This window comes from Ambystoma mexicanum, chromosome 1q, assembly GCF_040938575.1.
Source record: "Ambystoma mexicanum isolate Mex_15411 chromosome 1q, UKY_AmexF1_1, whole genome shotgun sequence".
NCBI lineage: Eukaryota > Metazoa > Chordata > Amphibia > Caudata > Ambystomatidae > Ambystoma > Ambystoma mexicanum.
Window position 1 is genome coordinate 1,154,465,824 of NC_090922.1, and position 20,499 is coordinate 1,154,486,322.

The 20,499-nt window shown below is 44.3% G+C and overlaps 1 protein-coding gene across 5 annotated transcripts in view; it reads left to right on the forward strand.

Annotated features, from left to right (window-relative positions):
• SLC44A5 (solute carrier family 44 member 5) overlaps positions 1–20,499 on the forward strand; it is a 1,500,346-nt gene that overhangs the window by 810,655 nt on the left and 669,192 nt on the right. For all 5 annotated transcript variants that reach the window (XM_069641896.1, XM_069641897.1, XM_069641899.1 and 2 more), the window contains exon 3: positions 1,751–1,824. In XM_069641896.1, the coding sequence (XP_069497997.1) occupies positions 1,751–1,824 (74 nt within the window). The remainder of the gene's footprint in view (positions 1–1,750; positions 1,825–20,499) is intronic.

Here is a 20,499-nt window from a genome sequence, read left to right on the forward strand (position 1 = left end):
CTTGGTGCACTTTCCTGCCAGGCTTTCATAACTTTCACTTTGTACTTTCACCTTTCTCCTATGCCTGGCATACTCTCCTGCGAAGGCTTCTTTGTATATCTACACCAAAGGGGTATGATTCTCCCCTTGTGTTCTCACACTTCTCTTGTGCCTGGTATACTTTCTTGCCAGGGATTTCACAGCAGGTTGCACCAAAGGGTTTATGAGTCTTCCCTTGCGCCTTTACAATGATCACTTTGTATTTAGGTGCGGGTCCCAGGCTCTCAATCTGGTTGCCTGGTGTACTTTCCTGCCAGAGCTTTTACAACATATACTTTTATGCGCTGGTACCAGACTTGCCACAGGTTGTCTGGTATGCACGCCTGCCAGGTCTTCTTCAACATATGTCCATTTCGCTCATCTATCCTTGGGGTCTTCAAACGCTCTTCACTGGCTTCCCTTCTTAATACTTTTAGTGTTCCTGTTTCCTTGCTTGCGTTCGCTTTCACACTGATTCTGTGTGCTGTGCCATCTACGTTATGAAGCAACCATGTGTCCCACTTCCGTTGCTTGGGCTCACTGTTTTCTTGCAGCAGCTTTTGGCTTACCCGCGGTCCTCACTTCCTTTGTCGCATTGCCTTGCCTTGCTGACAGTGCCCTGTCAGCTCTTCGGTAACCGCTTCACCGTGGCCTCCTTTTCTCAGCGTCTCATGCTGCAGGTTTGCAGATGGCATACCTTTCTTCCAGCTTCTTGTGATGGGGCTGACAGCCTCTGACCTGCTCCCTTCTGAGGCTCTTATCTACTTCGTTCCCCGACCAACGTCAGGTATAGTGGATATGCTTCCCCTCGATCTCCATTTTCCAGGCTTTTGAATGTCCCAGCACCTATCAGATACTTCCAATGACTAGAGTGTGTCACTAGTGCAGTGCTCTGCATTACTCCTGCAATATTTCTCATCCCATTCTTTCCATAAGGAGAAATTAAAAAAGGCTCATAGTCAGTACTGAGTGGGGGAAGGGATTCTACATCGCAAAATGCAACGCAGGTTGTGGGATTTAAAGAGCGAGTGTCATAGCCTGAGTGGAAAGGGGGATACCAGGTTCCAGCCAGTGTGTCTCCGGTATTAGCATACTTGGTTGAAAATCATTTGACCTTTTTCTTTTGAACTCATTATTTTGATCGTTTTTTGGTTGAAATTCAGTCACATTTAATTCAATATATATATGGGGTGGAGTGAGGGAATAGGAGGAGGGCTCCGAGGGGGTCTCCCCCGCATTTGCACCCAAAAAAAGAGCAAAAAGAATTTGGTCAAATGTGAAAAGGTCAACTATTTTTGACGAGGTAGATCCAAAGCGAGTCTCCTTCCCTCCCATGAAGGTTATCTCCCCCCATATGGTCCTCCCTCAGGCAACAACACCCAGGATCAGGTTCAGGTAGTGGCTGCCTTTCCCTGGCCATATGCGAAGAGAGTTACCCCAGAGAGGGAGTGGTGACATGCTTAGATTCACCACACAAGCCTCCTTATTCTATACCAAGAAACTATTTAGTTTGCTGCAATATATATGTGCACATTCACTCACTCATTTACTCGCTCTTATATCTGTCACATTTCACAAAGATCCATGAGTGAGCATGTGTAAAACTACTTGATTGTTCACATTGCCTTAGCTTCAGAAATGTTTGTCAAAATGTTAAGCACATGGTTTAATCTTTGACAACTGATATTTTAAAATGGTCTTATATATGTCCTCTTTCTCACTTTGTCTTCAGGCATTGTACGGATGTTATATGCTGCATAATCTTCGTAGTTGTTATTCTTGGTTACATCGCTCTTGGAATTGTGGGTAAGTAATTAAAACTGAACTTTGCATTTCAAGATTGCAAAATAATTACAGCAAGACTAATTTCACTCTCTTTCTGGTTGAATGGAAGTTTGCTATGTTGTAGGATTGCATCTCTGAACAGCATATTACTTGGATGTAATCCACAAGAAAACGTTTAGCCGCATCTTCCGATAAAGTTCACTGGACAAGCAGGAAAATGTTTTCTACCAGCAACTGTTTTATTCGTATATATTGCCCCTTCTTCATTTTCATATTTCAAATCATTTTAAAGTGGACGTATTGCAAAAAAGTACACCTACATAAAGTGCACAGGTGTGAAGTACAATGGCAAATGGAGTAATAATAAGAAAGTGCATGCTTGCTAAAGTGCTACCTTCTAGGCCAATCAGTAGATAGATCTAACAAGGTGTTCAGGCAAACAAGCCAGTCCTCATGATCGAGGGGGGTGCATTGCGTCAGAAATGATCAAACCACTGTGCAAAACAGGAAGTGGCATAATAGCAGCAATGATGTAACTAGATCAATGCATACAATGTTTGCACAAGTCTCTACAGCGGTGCCATTGTGGGTGTTTACTAGTGAAATAGTTGACTGGCTATAGGAAGAGTTCAATCACCCAAATAAACTTTGTTTTGCACTCCTCGCTACCCAGGTGGCAACAGATGTTGTACTGGATAATATGTACGGATCTACAAGTTAACATCAAATCCATTATGCTGCGAATCCAATTTTGCTGACCCATTTATTGCACATTTCACCTGAAATGAATGCTTGGGGAGCCCTCCCCTGCTGCCCCATCCCCTCCACCTTATTAAATACCCTGACCATCCCCCCTCTATATTGCGATGAAATGCGCAGTAAAGGGACTGGCGAAATCTACCTCACAGTGATCGGATTTGATATTTTGGCATGATCGCATATGTACTATTAAAAGAGGAAACCAGTCACTTAGATAAAGAGTATAATAATCCCACCTCACCAAATAGAAACTGTTATGAACATAACAAGATAACAAAATATATCTTCAGAACCATTTAAATGTTCTTTCATATTGCAGAGCAGAAATAAGTGAAAAGCTGAAAGACCCGTAAAGTAAATGAGGATAAGCAATAAAGAGCTAGAGAGCCATTGATTAAAATAAATATGTACCTCAATATCATGTACACATTGAACCATTACATTGATCAAGAGGTTTGCAGTCTAAAAATCTTAAATGTCGTATAATAATGTATCACTTATACATAGTAGGAAATAAAACCGTATGTTATTACAGCCTTAACAGCAAAAACATAATATTCTATATCTGAATTGAAACCATTTGAAGTCAGTTCAAGCTATTAATCCACCAGCTTCCTGGTTTATGCTATTTCAAATGCAAATTGCCAGATCTTGGATTGGGGGAGGGGTAGTTGTTTCGAAACCCAAAAGAATGTAAAAAGTGTTGGTTTTGAACTGTGAATATCTTTTAAATGAATAGCAACAGGGTAAGTGATGTCCTGCTTACAAATAGCTTGCATATGTTCATTTCCCAGTGCATATAGTGGAGCCAATATGAGAGCGTCCTCAAGCACATGTAATGAGATCTATCCATGGAATATATTTACTTCTCCTTGGGCTCTATGATTACGCAGGTGTCCCCCTGATCTAGAGCCCCCCACATCAGAAGAGTCCCCCACACTCTGGGACAAGAAACAATCTGTTTCCATCTGAAAATTCTGTTTATTTAAAATATCAAGAAGTTAAAAGTGGACCACCCAACTCAGAATGTTGGGGAAGTCAACCAAATACTACAAATGGATACAAGCATCTTGTCTATAGAAAGGAAAACACAAACTTCCTGATATGTCACTAACATGTTTATTCTTCCAGTAAACATGCTAAAATATATTCAATGCTGTCTCCCAATCCTCAATAAATCATTTACCTGGGTTTGAACCGATTCAACTTTGAAATTCGGACATTGCAGGGTCGAACACAAATTGGAAAAACAAGCATAAACATGGACAGGGCAGACATCTTTCTGGAATCAGAGCGCGTGTGTGTGTGCTTTAACAGTACACGCGAGATGATTCACTTATCTGTCTCCTTGTGCATGATCTCTGAGCTCAGCCTAGGTTGCTGGTTTTACCTCAATCTGCCAGAGCACCAGGAGTCTGGCACGGTAAACATCATAATAGCCAGGCAATATCGTGTATCTAAATCAGAATACGGTCGACAACCTGAAACGTCAGAAGGTCTCTGACAACTGGATAATTGCTAGGGATTATTCGCTTAATTTTATTTTTTTTAAAGGGCACTTAGGTGAAGTGATGTAAAACAATAATGTTGCCTGATAAGATTTTGCGCCATGCTTCTTTTCTGTTTGGGCTACATCCTAATCCTTATATATGAGAACTAGTGTGGGTTCTGATCACCCTTGCAATGTGTTTCTGCATTGGTGAAGGAAGAACGCCCCCCCCCCCACACGATGAGAATTAACCATAGCACGAAGAAAGGCCATTCCCATTCCTACAGAATTTGTGGATTTTCAGAGACCGTGGGGGTCATTCCGAGTTTGGAGCAGCCATGGTGCTAATAGCACCATGGCTGCCTCCAAACCCGGGTCCAGTCGGTGAAATTAGGACTTACGTGGTCATTCAGACCTTGGAGGACCCGGTAAGTCCCCATTCAGTAAACCATTCCCTATTCCCATTTGAGCACCCATAGGGCTCAATGTGAATGGGGAAGGCGCTAATTACGGGCCCGCAAATAGCGGGCCCGTTATTAGCGCCCTGGTCCCTGGTCAGACCACACGTCCTTTGCTAAGTCGCGCTAAGGGAGCGGTAAGGGTTTACCGGCCCCGGCATCCTTACCGGTGCCAGTAAACCCTTACCGCCGAACTCGGAAGGAGGCCCTGTGTGTGTTTTCATGCACCCGCAAAAACCTGCTGCAATTAACGAGAGGATGATGGCGGCCATTTTGCAATGGCAGATGTCGCTGCAGATCTCTGCCATGCAATCAGTGCTTCAGTGCTTTACCTGTACGCATAATTCTGACTATGTTGAGTTGAGTCAGAATCAAATGAAAGAGTCAGGGTCATTCCCATTGCCATTCCAGCATATTCGGAATAAGTCGCACTGTATTTAGGATTCGAGGTGCTAGCAAGTATGATATGCCCTACCTCACTCATATTTAACAAAGACTGGTAAAAGCTTTGGTCACGCTCGAGACAAGTGACCAATTTGTTGTCTTCCGGTATCTTGCTTTGGAACCTTGGCCTGAGTTCTTTTGTGAAACTCTCCATGGGCGTAATTATAGGGGGGGACAGGGGGTTTTGTCCCCCCCAACTTCTGTGGAATGCCTTTTTGTCCCCCCATCTTTTGGAGGTAAGGCAGGGGTTCCACACGTTGCTCTGTATCAACAGAGTCTTAAAATGTGGGCCATAAGGCACTGATGGGAGGGAGGGGGGTACTGGTAGCAGGGACTTTTGTCCCTTTAGAAATGTGAATGGGAGGGAGTGATCAGAAGTGAGAAGGTTGCATAATGTTGCATGCTTTATGAAATAATTACTATGCCTTTAAAATCCAAGTGGGATTTGTTAGGCTCAAATTGATCTACATGATGCTATTATGATTTAAGCCATACTCCCATTGCTCAACATATTTCTATGACAATTAATATAGTGTATGGGTAGTTTACTATTAAAGGCTAGTTGATTATGTAATGTGGTTTGCTTCCAAGGCATTGCTATAAATAATTATTTAAGCACATGAAATGTAAAGAAAAACCTTAATAAATATCTATATTAACTAAACCTGGAAAGATGTGCACGGTTGCTTAAATTGTCCACATCCCAGTTTCACCATTTGACCAAATGTGTGATCCTGAGCAAATCATTGAATCACATGGTGCCTTTTCTGCAGCTCTGCAAGTGATTCTGATTCACTTCAAAGCTTATGTTAATATATCATGGTATTATAATGGAAAAGCCTAATGACTATAGAGTTGCACCACATATAACTATAGTGCAATTTAGGTATTTTGCACCACAAAGTTATTTGTTACTTGTTATTGGCTTATTTATGGCAACTTATTCTAAAGTCACTTCCATGGTGCCTCCAAGTATCAAAGACTGATGATGCGCCTTTCAATGTCCTTTTCTGTGAAGTCATCTCTGTTGGTGCAGTCCATATAATAATTAGGACATTTGCATGTATTTTGCCTCCGAGGGCTTGGACCGAGCTCTAATAGATGAGTTTTGTGCATCTTGAATGATCCTGCAGTTTTATTTTTTTTGTTGTGTGTTAAAAATGCCATCTTCCACTATTGTTACCATTGATATGATAGTATAGATTGGGCCAGGGGTGGCCAGGGGGTGGCGGTTTGTGAGTGCCAATGAGACCATGTGGAATTCCACACACTGCATTTTGGTGCTCACCCCCGCACCCTCCCCACGCACACTCTTACAATGCTGGATACTCTCCTGCTTAGTTTGGTAAGTGAAGCAGTTTTTGGTGGCCTGTAACCTGAACCATGACACCCATTTACTCATTTGCACCAAACTGTCCTTAAAAAGTGTCTGCAAAACTCAAAATACTTTTTGCCAGTTTGGTGAAAATTATTTTTGGCAGCAGAGGAAGGGCTCTTAAACACAAAATCCCATACGGTTCCTTCTGCGCACCGAGAGCAAAAACTGCTTAACAAAGGTTCACCATGTTTGCAAGGCGTATAGCACTCAGCTTCATTTCCCAGAATTTGCAGAGCACGACAGTCTTGGGTCACAGGTTTTCTCAGCTTGACTCTTTCCACTCTACTTGGGGAGGGCGCACCTTTCGCCAACTTCATTTTGAAATTAGGATGGTGGTGCTTTAGTAGCATCTGAAAAGTGGCAAGACTAATTTTAGAGGTGTTGTAGAGCTGTGGCTTGCCACAGAGAATGCACCATTTGTTATTGTTTGTGTGTCTTCATACCCTGGGCCTTAATGTGTACTGTGAGCTCTGCTCACATTGTCAAAGTGTGACACGCGCCCTCACTAGGGTCAGCCAGCAGCCCAGCCCCGCAACAAACATACACAAACATAATTAAAAATTATAAAAAAAAACAGAAAAAAAGTGCCCCTGCTCTGCTTTCAAATGCCGCCCGGGCCATGTCTCATGTTACACCGACCTAACCTCGCACTCACGCACCTCCAGACGTAGGGCATCCCACTGCCCTGAATGTGATGATTGTGACCCACCTGCACCTCCAGACAGAAACTAGCAAGCTGAATGAGCTTCCTAGCTCCTGTCTGTGTGTCGCACAAACACAAAGCCGGAAAGCGAGTCTCTGCGCTGTGGCACCTGGAAGTGCTGCTGCTAGTGTGGCAGCACAGGCACCAGGCCCTGCAACAACCAGTTCAGCACCCTGGCTGCTGACTTTGAGTCAGGCCAGATAGGGTGAGTGTTAGGCAGAAACCTGTGCAGTTCCCTTTGGGAACACTGCAAAAGATTTAGGACTACAGGTGTTAGCAGTAAACCCACTTGGTAGCAGTCTGTACCACCCAGATTTACCTGGTAGCTGTGGCTGAGCAGCCAGACTTCCCTCAAGAAGAGTTAGGCAGTATGCAAAGTATACACAATAGGCACTCAGATACAATAATACAAGCAAACACCGACCAGAGCTTTGGTATCAAAGTATATAATTATTTATTTAAAAACACACTGTTTGAAACACTACAGCACTCTTATTGTAAAACACTCTAAACACAGTTACTATTATAATATATACAACCCTGGTTCTTTATCAGAGAAGTCTTAGTTAACACCACTTATTTCCATACAGAGGTGAGCGCTTAACTATAGATGGCACTCCAATAAGTTTATGAAGAAGGGAGGGAAAAAGACAGAATATGGGAAGATACACCACTCTAAGCTTTAGGAACACTATTATCAAGGTAGAAGTGCAAAAAGTCACTTGTGAGCCAAAGTCCATAGGCTGGGCCCACTCTTAGAGAGAGCAGAGCACAAATGCGCCCAAGATCACACAGTTACACTAGGCTTTGAGAGTCTTGCAGAGAGTTCGAAAAGAGTTTAGAGAGGCTCAGAAAAGTTTAGCCAGGGTGTCCCAGGCTAACCCAGGTTCGAAAGCCGGGGGCTAAATCTACCACGTACAGTCGGTGGCAAGGGAAGCCGGGCAGGACACGGTACCTTAAATGGGAAGGATCGTCTAGCGGTGGCAGTTGTTCCTGGCAGCAGGTGCAAGTCTCGTCGTCGTCCAGGGGAACAGAAGATCTCGACTTGGAGGAAAGATGAAGGTCGTTGCACTGCCAGGGAGGAAACCAGCCGCAGAGTTTTCTGGTTAAAGGTGTTACCCTTTAATTCGCGGTCGTGGTAAAATGTGGTATCCCGGTTTCTGGGGTGCTTGGCACAGGCAAGGTGACCACGAGATACGTTGGGAAGGTGAAAAGACGGTGAAACTGGTTATCCCCACCAGTCAAAGGAAGAAGACTCTCCGGCAGGAGATCTCCTCTGTCGTTGGGAAAAGTTGTGAGACGGTCCAGCAGGGCTCCACCGGTGGTGTCGTCGTGGCAGGTCGGCTCAGCTTCTCCCTTGTCGGATTCTTCGGTCCTGTGGCGACTTCTGAAGTTCCAGTCCCCAAAGCCCTGCTTTTATGCAGAAAACCCCCATTCACTCAGCCTAGCTGTCACTCAAACATGCTAAGTGGTGAGCCGGCCGGTTTACCACTTGGGCCAATCAGGACGGAGTGCGACTTGAGTTGCTTAGGCAACTCAGTCCAGGGTGCCTAAATCCCCCTCCACCCCTCCTAAGTACCCCAGACAGAGTGGCACCACTTTGGAGGGCTTCTGTGGAGAAGCCCGCCAAAAAGTGGAACGAAGGGCTCGACTTGGGTTGGAGTCACAGAAGAGAACACAAACGCCATTTTAGAACCGAGTTTTGTCAAAAAATACCTCGAACAATGGGAAAATCCCATAGAGAAATATTCGCGGTTGAATATAAAAAGTAGTATCCACTGCCACCAGCCAAAACTCGATCAGGGGGGACGGAGACGTGACCCCTCGACTAACAGACGCCGGGGCAATCGAATTGCCCCAGGCAGTACGTCCACAATATGATGGTTTGTACTGGTTCTGTTCAGAATTTAAGACTAGTAAAGTCAATGGTGACTTTACAGACCCTGGGAGACAGTAGTCAGTCCCAGGGTATGGAGTCTATACTGGGGAGTCACTATGACACCCCTGTGTTACTGCACTGAGGGTGCTGTGTAACACACATCACAAAACACATGAAGCCCTATGGAGTAAAAGACCCCATAGCCCATTAAACACATCTAGAGTCAAAGAAACACACTCAAATCATGTCCAATAGTGAGGGTAAAAGAGTCTCACTCTTGGCAGGAAAAAAAATAAACCCCAAAAATCCAACAAAGCTGCTGGGGGACTCACTAGGTTAGGAAATTCAGCCTAAACAGAGAATTCTCCCTAACACTCGCCCCCCCAGACTAAGGGACAGGAGGATTTAATCCACTCCTGGATGAACCTCATACCTCTAGTCGATGACATACATCCTAGAGAGTCCATCAGCGTTTTGATGGTGACACCTTGACCTATGTTCTATGGTCCAATCAAAGGTTTTCCTTTGTAAACTATATGACCTACAAACCCTTTGAGGAACATCAGTCTTTTTAAAGTTATAGAGGATCTGGTTGATCAGTCCCTCAGAAGTTGGTACAACTTCTGAACCTGTGCTAGGCTTTTTCAAGGGGTCCTTATAAAGGACTCCCTTAGATCTAGAGGGGCCTCCAAGGTTCCTCACCAACTCTCTTGTGGGAGCAAGTTGGGTCTTAGGCCTCTTGGTTGGAGGAGTTAGGGTTAGGCAATGTACCTGCTTCCCCTTCCTCTTAGATCTAACCTTACCTACTTTAGGAGTTTCCCCCCTAATACTAGGTTTTGAGTTGGGGTCTTCAGTAGAAGATCCAACAGTCTGAAGGTTTTTGGCCTCAGACTTTTCCTTCCTGGTTTTCCACCAGCATTGAGAATTACCAGTTCTCTCAGGCCTAGGTAAGGGTCCAGTAGGTCTATCCTCCTCTTCCTCAGAAGCAGGGGGGGTCACAGACTCTGAAACTGGGGGAACAATGATGGAGCTTGGTTGGGGCTCCGATTTCCCTAATGTACTAGCCTGAAATGTGCCTAGGTTAGAGGTCAACTTACTAACACCAGGGCTTGTAGTGGGGGTCTCAGTAGAGGTTCCCACAGGCTTAGAGTGGTCCCTTAAGGTGGCCTCTATAGCCAATTTGCTTAGTTTCTGGGTCTCCATACTGGGAGGCCTGGGGGTATGTGACACTACTCCTAGAGTTCTCAGGTCATTCCCCAACAGGACCTTCCCAGGCACCTCAGTCTGAACACTGACAGGGATCCTCACTGTCATGTTGTTACACTGAATGAGGGCGGGTAGAATAGGAACCATTTGGACAGGGCCTCCAGACATCTTAGTGGGACCTTTGTGTCTTTTGCCACATCCTCAGGTGGAAAGAAGCTTTCATCCACTACTGTTCTGCTGGCCCCAGTGTCTATCCTGGCAGGAGTATCCTGGCCATTGACAAGAACACTGTCCACATAATACACCTTAGAGTTAATAGGTAGGGAGTTATACACAACCCTATTCTGGGGACTAACCAGACCCATAGGCTCTAAGTTTACAGTTGCTTGAAGACCCAAGGGTTCTTCAGCAAAGAGTTCAAAGTGGGCACTATCCATCTGTACTTCATCCTCAGGAGTGAAGGCTAAGGAGACTGTGCTGATCCCTACAGGTTTACCCTTGCATCTGGGACCCCCTTTGATATGGTCAGTAGCCTTACAGATATAGCATTGTCCAAATGCTGTCTGAAAGGGTGGCTTGTTCTGACCTCCTTCTGGTTGTTGACCAGAAGGTACACTAGCCTGATTTGGTTTACCCTGGGGCTTACCCTGGTTATTTTGTTGTTTGTGGCCCTCTTTGGTATGGGAGGTATTAGAATTCTCTGGATTCACTTTAGGTGGCTGCTTTCCCTCATCCTTTTTCTGAGTGACCCCAGAATCCTTGTGAGTGGCCCTGTTGGCAACCCACAAGTCAGCAGCCTTAGCTAGCTTTCTGGAATCTAATTCCTTTGAATCAGCCAAGTGCTGTCTGAGCTCAGGAGAACAGGCATCATAAATTGACTCCAATATAAAAAAGATTCTTTATACCTTCATAAGTGTTCACCTTGTAACCCTTAATCCATGCCTCTAAGTTTTTCAACCCGTTACTCACCCAGGTAGCCCAGGGGGTACCAACATTCTTTTGAAGGGTTCTAAACCTCTTAAGATACTGGGAAGGGGTCTTCCCAAATCTAGCTATCAGATCTAGTTTCACGCATTCATACTCTTTCCTATCCTCCTCCCCCATCTCCATTACCACATCAGTTGCAACAGGGGGAAGCCTAGAGAACAACCAGGTGAGTAAGTCATTTCCTGTGATGTTCTGGAGCCCATGATTATATTCAAACAGAGACAACCAATCCAACACATCCAACTTAGGCTCATACATACCAACCAATTCTTTAGGCATCCGGGGTCTTTTAGGACTGGAACTTCTAGAGGAGCCAGAGAGAGAAGCATTTTCAACAGACAATTTCTTTATTTCTAGCTCATGCTTGAGCTCCATTTCTCTTAGCCTTAGTTCTTGATTCAGTTCCTGGTGTCTTTGTTCAGCCTGAGTATTCAGTCTCTTGAACTCTAGTTCGTTTCATTTTTTCTAGCTCAAGATATTGAGGACTAAGTGTGGGACCTGGCAAAGGTCCAGTAGGTACAGCTGGCAGAGCAGACAGAGGCCTGGGGGAGGGGGGGCATTCACAGCAGCCTCACCCTCCTCTTCTGACTCTTCCTCAAGATTATCAACATTTTGATCAACATCAATCTTTATACTGTTATCTACAGTTTCTGGCATGGTAGGTTCCTCTGAAACATCATCCAGACTTTGGTTAGCTAACAACCTTTCTATCAATTCCATTTTCTTGCCTTTAGTCAGGAGATTCTTATGCTTACAGAGAACACTTAAACAATCAGCAGTTTTTGTAGCAAGGGACTCTTGACTATAATTTTCCATAGTTGACATGTTAGAAAGATTACTTTTTCAGTGCTAAGCTTTGTGGTTAGTTGTACTAAGGTATCCTAAAGCACTCTAAAATGTATACTCAATACAAATCCCACCGATGTACACCAGTGATAGGCAGAAACCTGTGCAATTCCCTTTGGGAACACTGCAAAAGATTTAGGACTACAGGTGTTAGCAGTAAACCCACTTGGTAGCAGTCTGTACCACCCAGATTTACCTGGTAGCTGTGGCTGAGCAGCCAGACTTCCCTCAAGAAGAGTTAGGCAGTATGCAAAGTATACACAATAGGCACTCAGATACAATAATACAAGCAAACACTGACCAGAGCTTTGGTATCAAAGTATATAATTATTTATTTAAAAACACACTGTTTGAAACACTACATCACTCTTATTGTAAAACACTCTAAACACAGTTACTATTATAATATATACAACCCTGGTTCTTTATCAGAGAAGTCTTAGTTAACACCACTTATTTCCATACAGAGGTGAGCGCTTAACTATAGATGGCACTCCAATAAGTTTATGAAGAAGGGAGGGAAAAAGACAGAATATGGGAAGATACACCACTCTAAGCTTTAGGAACACTATTAGCAAGGCAGAAGAGCAAAAAGTCACTTGTGAGCCAAAGTCCATAGGCTGGGCCCACTCTTAGAGAGAGCAGAGCACAAATGCGCCCAAGATCACACAGTTACACTAGGCTTTGAGAGTCTTGCAGAGAGTTCGAAAAGAGTTTAGAGAGGCTCAGAAAAGTTTAGCCAGGGTGTCCCAGGCTAACCCAGGTTCGAAAGCCGGGGGCTAAATCTACCCCGTACCGTCGGTGGCAAGGGAAGCCGGGCAGGGCACGGTACCTTAAGTGGGAATGGATCCTCCAGTGGTGGCTGTTGTTCCTGGCAAGGGAACCCGCTAAGGGACCTCGTAGTAGGGCGGTAAGAGATTACCGGCACCGGTCTCCTTACCGGTGCCTGGTATCCCTTACCGCCCTACTCGGAATGAGGGCCATCATGTCGGAACACGTGTTGGCTGGTCTTTTACACAAGAAAATAAACTGGACTCAACAAGCCCACTTAAGACTATATGACTTTTAACTCAAGCGTTATTAAAACCGAATAATCTTTTGTAAAACATGTTGTAGAGATGCATTTACCAAGCGAGAAGTGTGAGGGGTTTAATTCTTTCTATTGGAATTAAGTTTGTGAATGTTATGTTGTGTCACTGGGTGCATGGCAGGCCAGCTGAAGATGTGTGGGGACCCAATTGAATTAAAAAAATATGCCACCAGTCTTATGAAAGTTATAAGAAAGCATCAGCAATGGACTCTTTTAGTGTAGTAGTTTAGTGTTATCCCTCAAGGATTTAGGTTGTTTGACCGAGGTACAGAATCACGGCGGAATTGACCGTGGTCATTTTAGATGTAAATAAGCTTTACCTCGGTACAAAAAAACCAAACTCATGTACCCCCAAACCGCCAGTACACCCATAACCCACCTACTTACCTTTTCTCCATCCGCCGCCTCTCCTGTACCCTGCAGCGTCAGATCCATCCATCTAACGCGGGTCGGATCTGACGCTGCAGGTCCCTTTTCTTCTTTTTTTTTCTTGGGTCCCCTGCCACCAATGCTGAGGAAGTGGGGGACACTCCTTCAACCGCCAAAGCCAAAAATACCGAACATGGGCAGCGGGGGACCCCCCCGCAACCCAGCTCTTCATTTTCGGTATCTTCGGCTTCGAACTAATGGTGGTGACCGAATTCAGTCAAATCTACCATTCAACTAAATTCTTTCAAACAATTTGGCCGAAATGATCCCTAAGAGCCACCATCCGCCCTCTCTCCACCCCGGACATGTCCCCCCCCCAACATTTTCAGCAAAGTTACTCCACTGGCAGCCACTCATCTTCTCTCAACTTTAAATGCCCAGGAGAGCGCGGCTCCCGCGAAAGGGCCTTTGTTTCTTTGTAATCTGTTAAAAGCTTTGTCAGGTTTCCATGACATCATTCAGCTTCTGCCTTCCTGGCCGTGGCCGCACTTGTTCTATATATTATTTAATGCCCTACTGGGAGTCCTTCATTCTGCACATGGCCTCGGGCTGCTACAGCACCTCTATACGGGATATACAGTGCTGAGAACATTCTGCAGATTGCTTTGCTGTCGCCAGCCATGTTGAAGCACTGTCAGGAAGATCGCTTTGAACACCCATTGCTATGTTCATCTGCTCCATTTCCCTTGCAAACTGCTTATGTGATGAGCTGTGCCTGCCCCTTACTGTGAAGCTTGCTATGCACATCTCTTAGAGATGAAAATCGCACAGTTAAATGAACTATTATTGTTAATGTACCATGCAAAAGACAGCATCAAAAGAAATATCATGTACTATGAGATTTACATATGTAATGGCTATGCTCTTTTTTAAACATATTTAATGTGATCTTTGTTTGCAAAACAAGTTAGAAAAAACTAGGAGGAAAAATTGATATTGCAACATTGGGTGATCTGCAGCCTTCATACATTTGGTCACCAGTATCTGTAGTGCAAATATGCCTATAGGTCATTATATAAGTAACTGGATCAAGCCAGTAACCGATAATAACGTATTGACCAGGTCATTTCTTATATGTGGCATTACTCATTTTATGAGGATGTCAGCCCACAATCTAAAGATGTGGGAACACACACACACACGAGTGGAGAGAAGCAGGATTCAGGGTCTCACATGAGAGAGCATGACCGTTACTATTTAGTAAAGGGCATCCATGGTGTAGCCAGTCGGGTGCACAAAAACCCACATGTATAGGTTGCAATGATGTTGCATAGGGATTCCAGTAGCTGATAGTATAACATGACCATTAGCCCAAACAGGGGCTCACATCGTTTTTAAAGGGGAGACTGGCATCAGCCCTAATTTGGAAGTGGTCAGGTCAGGCTTCTTGGCGAGGCATACCACGCTTCACTAAGCAAGGTCAGTGATCCCCATTTCGTTCAAGCTAGGATTCCCTTCCTAGCTTGGGGAACACAATCGCTGCAACCAATGTATCTTTTGCAGTTGATTTAGTGGGGAATTATATACATTGTTAACAATGAAGATGCCAGTTTCTGGGCACAAGTGCAGAAGCAATCCACCGTAATCCTCTTTTGTGCCAATTTTACAACCAAGCCGGAACAGCACATTTAATATCTTGGCATGATACCCAGAGATCACAGGATGGATGGTTGCAGATCCGGCCATGAATGTAAGCACATAGCCCCCTAGTACAAACACAGTATAACACATTTATATATCATGAGCAGGCATGTGGTGTTTGACTTACAGTGACTCCATAGGCCATTCTCTAGTATTTCTGCTTTGTAGAGTATATCAGAAGTCCATAGTGCACCATTTCCAACTCAATAGCCAATCTGTGCAACAGCAGCCAACATCGTGCCAGAGTGCAATACTTTCAATATACCTGCCCATCGGTCTCGTAACCCAGGCATTTCCCACTCCAACTCCCACTCTCTATTGGGTTAGGATTGTCCATCCTCTGTTTCCTGTCTAAGCACAATGTGAGGGTCTACGTTTTTTACGGCTTCCCCTGTGGGGAGCATGCAGACTTTTCATTCAATAAAGAAGCTATTATCCAGGTTCTACTGAAGCTTCAGCCCATGAATGGAGTTTTGCAATCAATTAAGTACACATTGATTAACATAGAAAATCCACTTCTTCATCCATCGATCCGCCACCCGGTTACGTCCAGTTTTACTGTGTTTATTACATCACCGGGTGGCCTGCCAAAGTTCCTCACACGGCTGACCATTTTAGTACCTAGCTGATTCATGGCTGTGACCGTGCAGTTGATAACAGGGTAATCTGTTGTGACAAAGTTGGAGTGTGCATGCATTATCACGGGCAGACGGAGAGGACGCATGAAAGATAATTAATTCCTAAATTACCCCACTAATGCATCACCTGGCAAAATTATTAACAAATACTGGTTGTCTTCATATACCTGGTATTTGGCCCACACTAGCCCATTATCCTTTGGTAGGGTGGCTATTTTGACTCTGACCCTTTTCCCCAGCCAGAGAAATTTTATGGGGGCAAAGAGACGGGAACCAAGGAGAGTACGTAAAGAGTGTTGGGGGGCTGTGACATCTTGAATGTTTCCAGTCTTTTTCCAGGATTTTGCAAGCATTGGTTGTAATATTTTCAGGTTGTAAGGAAGTGATAGGTACTTCTCAGTATGTCAGCACCTTGTTCCTCCAGGGAACCTGGCAGGATGAGAGCATAGGTTCATTGCACTTCAATTTTAATGGAAGAATTTCTGCCCTTACACAGTTCACTTTGTAACCAGAAATTCTAGAGTAACTATCGAGTGGGATTCTGAACCACTTAAGAACCTGAAGCATGTACTTATACTCGACCCAATCTAATACTTTTTCTGCATCTAGAGAAATAATTGCTGGCAATGCCTTCAAGGAAATTGCACAATCGTGTTATCTGCTGCAACTCTTCCAGGCATAAAGCCCTCCTGAGGAAGGGTTGCCAATGCTGGTAACATTTTATTATTGTGAAACGAGATGACTTCAGCATACATGTGATTTATGAGAACATTTGTAATGCACCACCAGGCAGACAAAACTGTATCTATTTTGTCTGGGCTCGTTATGACTAGAGTAAAGAAATGGAACAGATGCAAGGAACCATGCCCACTCCTTAAGGGGGTATTACCCAAATTGACCTTTTACAATTGACCCTTTGCTTTAATTGACCTAATAATAGTGGTCCTAAATGACCTTCTGCACAATTGACCTTTACCTTTATTTTACTTTATATATATATGCGTGGGGTGGGTTGGGGGTAATAAATAATATAATGAGTTTGGGTAAGGCATTGCAGTGGTTTTTGGATTGAGTCAGGAGTTGTGGGGGGTTTTCCCCGCATTTATGTCCTAATTGACCTTCATTTCGTGATCAATTGTGCAGAAGGTCTATTCTCTCACGATCAATTGTGAAAAGGTCAATTAGTATACATCATTTAATGGTATATGCCGGTAGTTCTTAACAAACCTCGGGTCCCTTCCTAGCTTGAGGAATACAATCGAAGTGCCTGCAACAATTGTATCTTTTGCTGTTGTCTTTTGTAGGGAATTATACAAAGCTGCTGGGCACAGGTGCAACAACAATCCACCATAATCCTCTTTCCTCTGCTAAATGAATTGATAGCCTCCATAATCTCCAAATGGGTGAGAGGGGTGTCAAGCATGGCAAGGTTTTTGCTTGGGAACACAAGCAGATGAAATTTGCCCACAAAGGAGTAAATGGACCTCATTACAGTTTTTCGGTACCCTGCCTGCATTTCCGGTGGGGCACCAGCAAAACTGCCTTACCCTTTCTAACTCCCGATTTCCCAGTATTATCGGGATAGTACAGCCAGCAGAGATGCTGGTAAATTCCCATTCCATGGGATGTGATTGCCGGAATTACTGTTAGTACCAGTGCCAGTGATTCTGCTATTTATTTGCTGCTAGGGGCCTGAATTCCTGGCAGGTGAGACCTGCCAGTAGATCACTTCCCCACCAGCAAACTTCTGTTTCCCTGGTCCGGAATAAATGACGGTGCCGGTATTATGAGCATTTTTCCAGTCTGGGGAATTTGTAATGAGCCCCCAGGGCTGGTAATGTGGGATTGAATTCTGATGAGTACAATTATTGTGAAAGGATGAGAATTATTCAGCCTTCTTAGCAGCCACTGCCTCCGGAAGAGACCCATGTGGTCTTGAAAGCTAACAGACAAACATATGGAACTAGCCTAATAAAGTTATCATTGCTGCAAGAATCTCTGCTGTAGTTTCCGTTTTTTTTTTTAAACAACAAAAAAAACAACAACAACCAGCACTGTTAGTTACCTCTGTGAGAGGGTCCCATCTTCATCCAACATTGTTTCACTTTTATATAGATGGCCAATGGTCTCCCTCTCTTATTACTGCTGTGATGAAGTTTGGCTTTGCGGTGCAGGCTAGTTGTCTGAGCCTAAGGGCTGGCATTTACAACCATTTAACATTCTTCAATATTCATAAACGTTCTGAATATTCCGTTGTAATAACTCTCATTCATCTTTATCCAGTTCTTTTTATATGGCGAGTGGTGATTAGGAAACCACGTGGCGGGCTGTGTGTGTGTCACAGAGAGATTATACAATGCATGCAAATGAGTCCTGATTTGTACATGTACTTCCACGTCCTGGAGCAGGCATGGGTCTGATCTCAACCCGGGTCTCCTGGGGGTATCCAGGTCCATACCAAAGACTGTTTTAGCGGGAGGCCTGGGCAGAGATGGTAATTACACCCACATCACCTTGTGTTTTGCAGGCCAGCAGTGTCTCAGTGATACAGATGTAATTCGTTCTCGAATGGGAGTGGTGTGGGTTAGAAAAACGTGTACTTCATATCACACTGGGGGAGGATTCTCCACAAGTCTTGCAGCATAAGGGAGGATACAATGGATGCGAGAGCCTCGTGGCTACTAGACTTTGCAATATGGTGGTATGATGTGATATGATATGATATGGCATTTATAACGCACCTATACACAAATGTTTCAAGGCGTGATGAGGCAAGGGAGGGGGACTAATGGGAAGACAGACAACGATCCTACTAGGCCAGGTGACATTCAGATCACGCAAGTGCATGGGATGGGGGAAGTGCGGGGGGAGGGGGAGGGGACAGTGCAGTACATGGCATAGAATAATAACAATAGGTAAGGTAACGGCCAGTGGTGGTGAAATACTAGGTCTGATTGGATATAGTGAGACCGCTTCAGAGGCTCTTAGATAGCTCAGGAGTGCCCGCATGAATTATAACTTAAGTTTATTGCATATCCTACATATCCTACATTGACAATAGTTGTTCAAATTCTAGAGAGCGCTTGAGCAAAGGCTTTCGTATTTTGAGAATTTTACTGACAGTATAAACGGGATTAGGATTAATAGGCTTGGTAGCGCAGCAGGCTTTGAAAGATATCGAGAAGTGTGCGCTTTAAATTGTGTTTGATCGTAAATTAAATTGTCACTTGCAGCTATAACGGAAAGGAAGCCAGCAGAGCTTGATTGCCATTGTGTGCATTCTGAATGCCATGGAGCACATAGCCATCTTCCAAAATGGCGGTGCAGTCCAGATTAGTGTTGCAGTATATGTCACTACGCTATACCTTTCCTTACCTCTCCTCAGTGGGAGGGAGAGTTGGTTATTAATATAGGCACCCATACTTTTATTTCCCAGGTCCGCCGGACGTTAGCAGGTGCCCCTGTCTATCAGTAGTGCTCCAAAGTGACGCATTTAACAGTTGCAGTCTCTTCTGAAGCCGATGCCAGCGTGTATTTTATTGCACTGCCATGCTAGCTGTGTTCCGGTGGCTATAGGTCACTTAGTTCTAAGCACCCATGAGCGTCACCTCCCCAAACTCACAACACCTTAGTTGCTGAACACTCTTAGAGTCTGATTGCAATTCATAAGGCAATTAAATGGCGTAAGGCAAGTGAAAGGTCTATCAAAGCACAAAGGATTAGACGAGCCTCAGGGTAGAAAAGCCATCCTGGGCAGCACGTTCTAGTGGTCTCTGTAATGACTAGGTTTTAAGGGAATTAAAGAAGAATACATGAAAGCATATTTAAAGATCCCCAAAAATCATTCTAAAGAAAATGTGAATTCTAACTTGATCTTGGATGCCTTTCAAGAATAGGTTAAACTTTCATTGTTTATAGAATAAGGATAGCCTCTTCTCAAAATTGTAAGCTATAGGAAATTGATTCCATGTGTAGCAAAGTCAACCCTCTAAAGTCTGAAAGTGAACCTTGCTTATGTTCAGTCAATGAGCAGTAAGCAAATCATCTCATGATGCTCAAGACGTCTGAGGGGCTCAGTCCCAGAGTTGACATTCAATAGGTTTCCGCCGAGGCCATGGAACAGAATCTGCATTACTTGATCTAAAGAGCCAACTCTGGGATATAATGGACAAAGGCAACCCGGCACTTCTCCCCCTTCTAGAATTCTCGACAGCATTTGATCTAGTGGACAACTCAACCCTTTGTAGACAACTCAAGAATGCAGCCCACTTCTCACCGGAAGCCACTTTATGGATTCCCTCCTTCTTGAAGGGGAGACTTATGAGAGTGTTCTTGGACCATGCCGGTGCTGCACCTACCACCATCCACTGCGGTGGCCCTCAAGGCTCTTGCACTGCTCCCACACTCTACAACATCTTTATCTTACCTCTCTTCAACAACTTGGATGGATGCTGCATAGCTTACACAAACTATGCCGACGAAACTCAAGTCTTACTCCCCCTCACGGGCTCCTATGAACAGGATGCAGCCACTCTGTCCAACACATAAGCAGCCATCCAGGGTTGGATGGTGGCTAATGGACTGTGTCTCAATGGAGATAAAACAGAGATCCTCCTGGTAGGCACCAAAGATACGCTCAACAACCTTGACTCTCAATACAGGACATTTAACATAGATAACACCCTCATCAACATTTCAGCAGCAGTCAAAACCCTTAGGGGTCTTCATTGATTCTTCTCTCTCCATGAC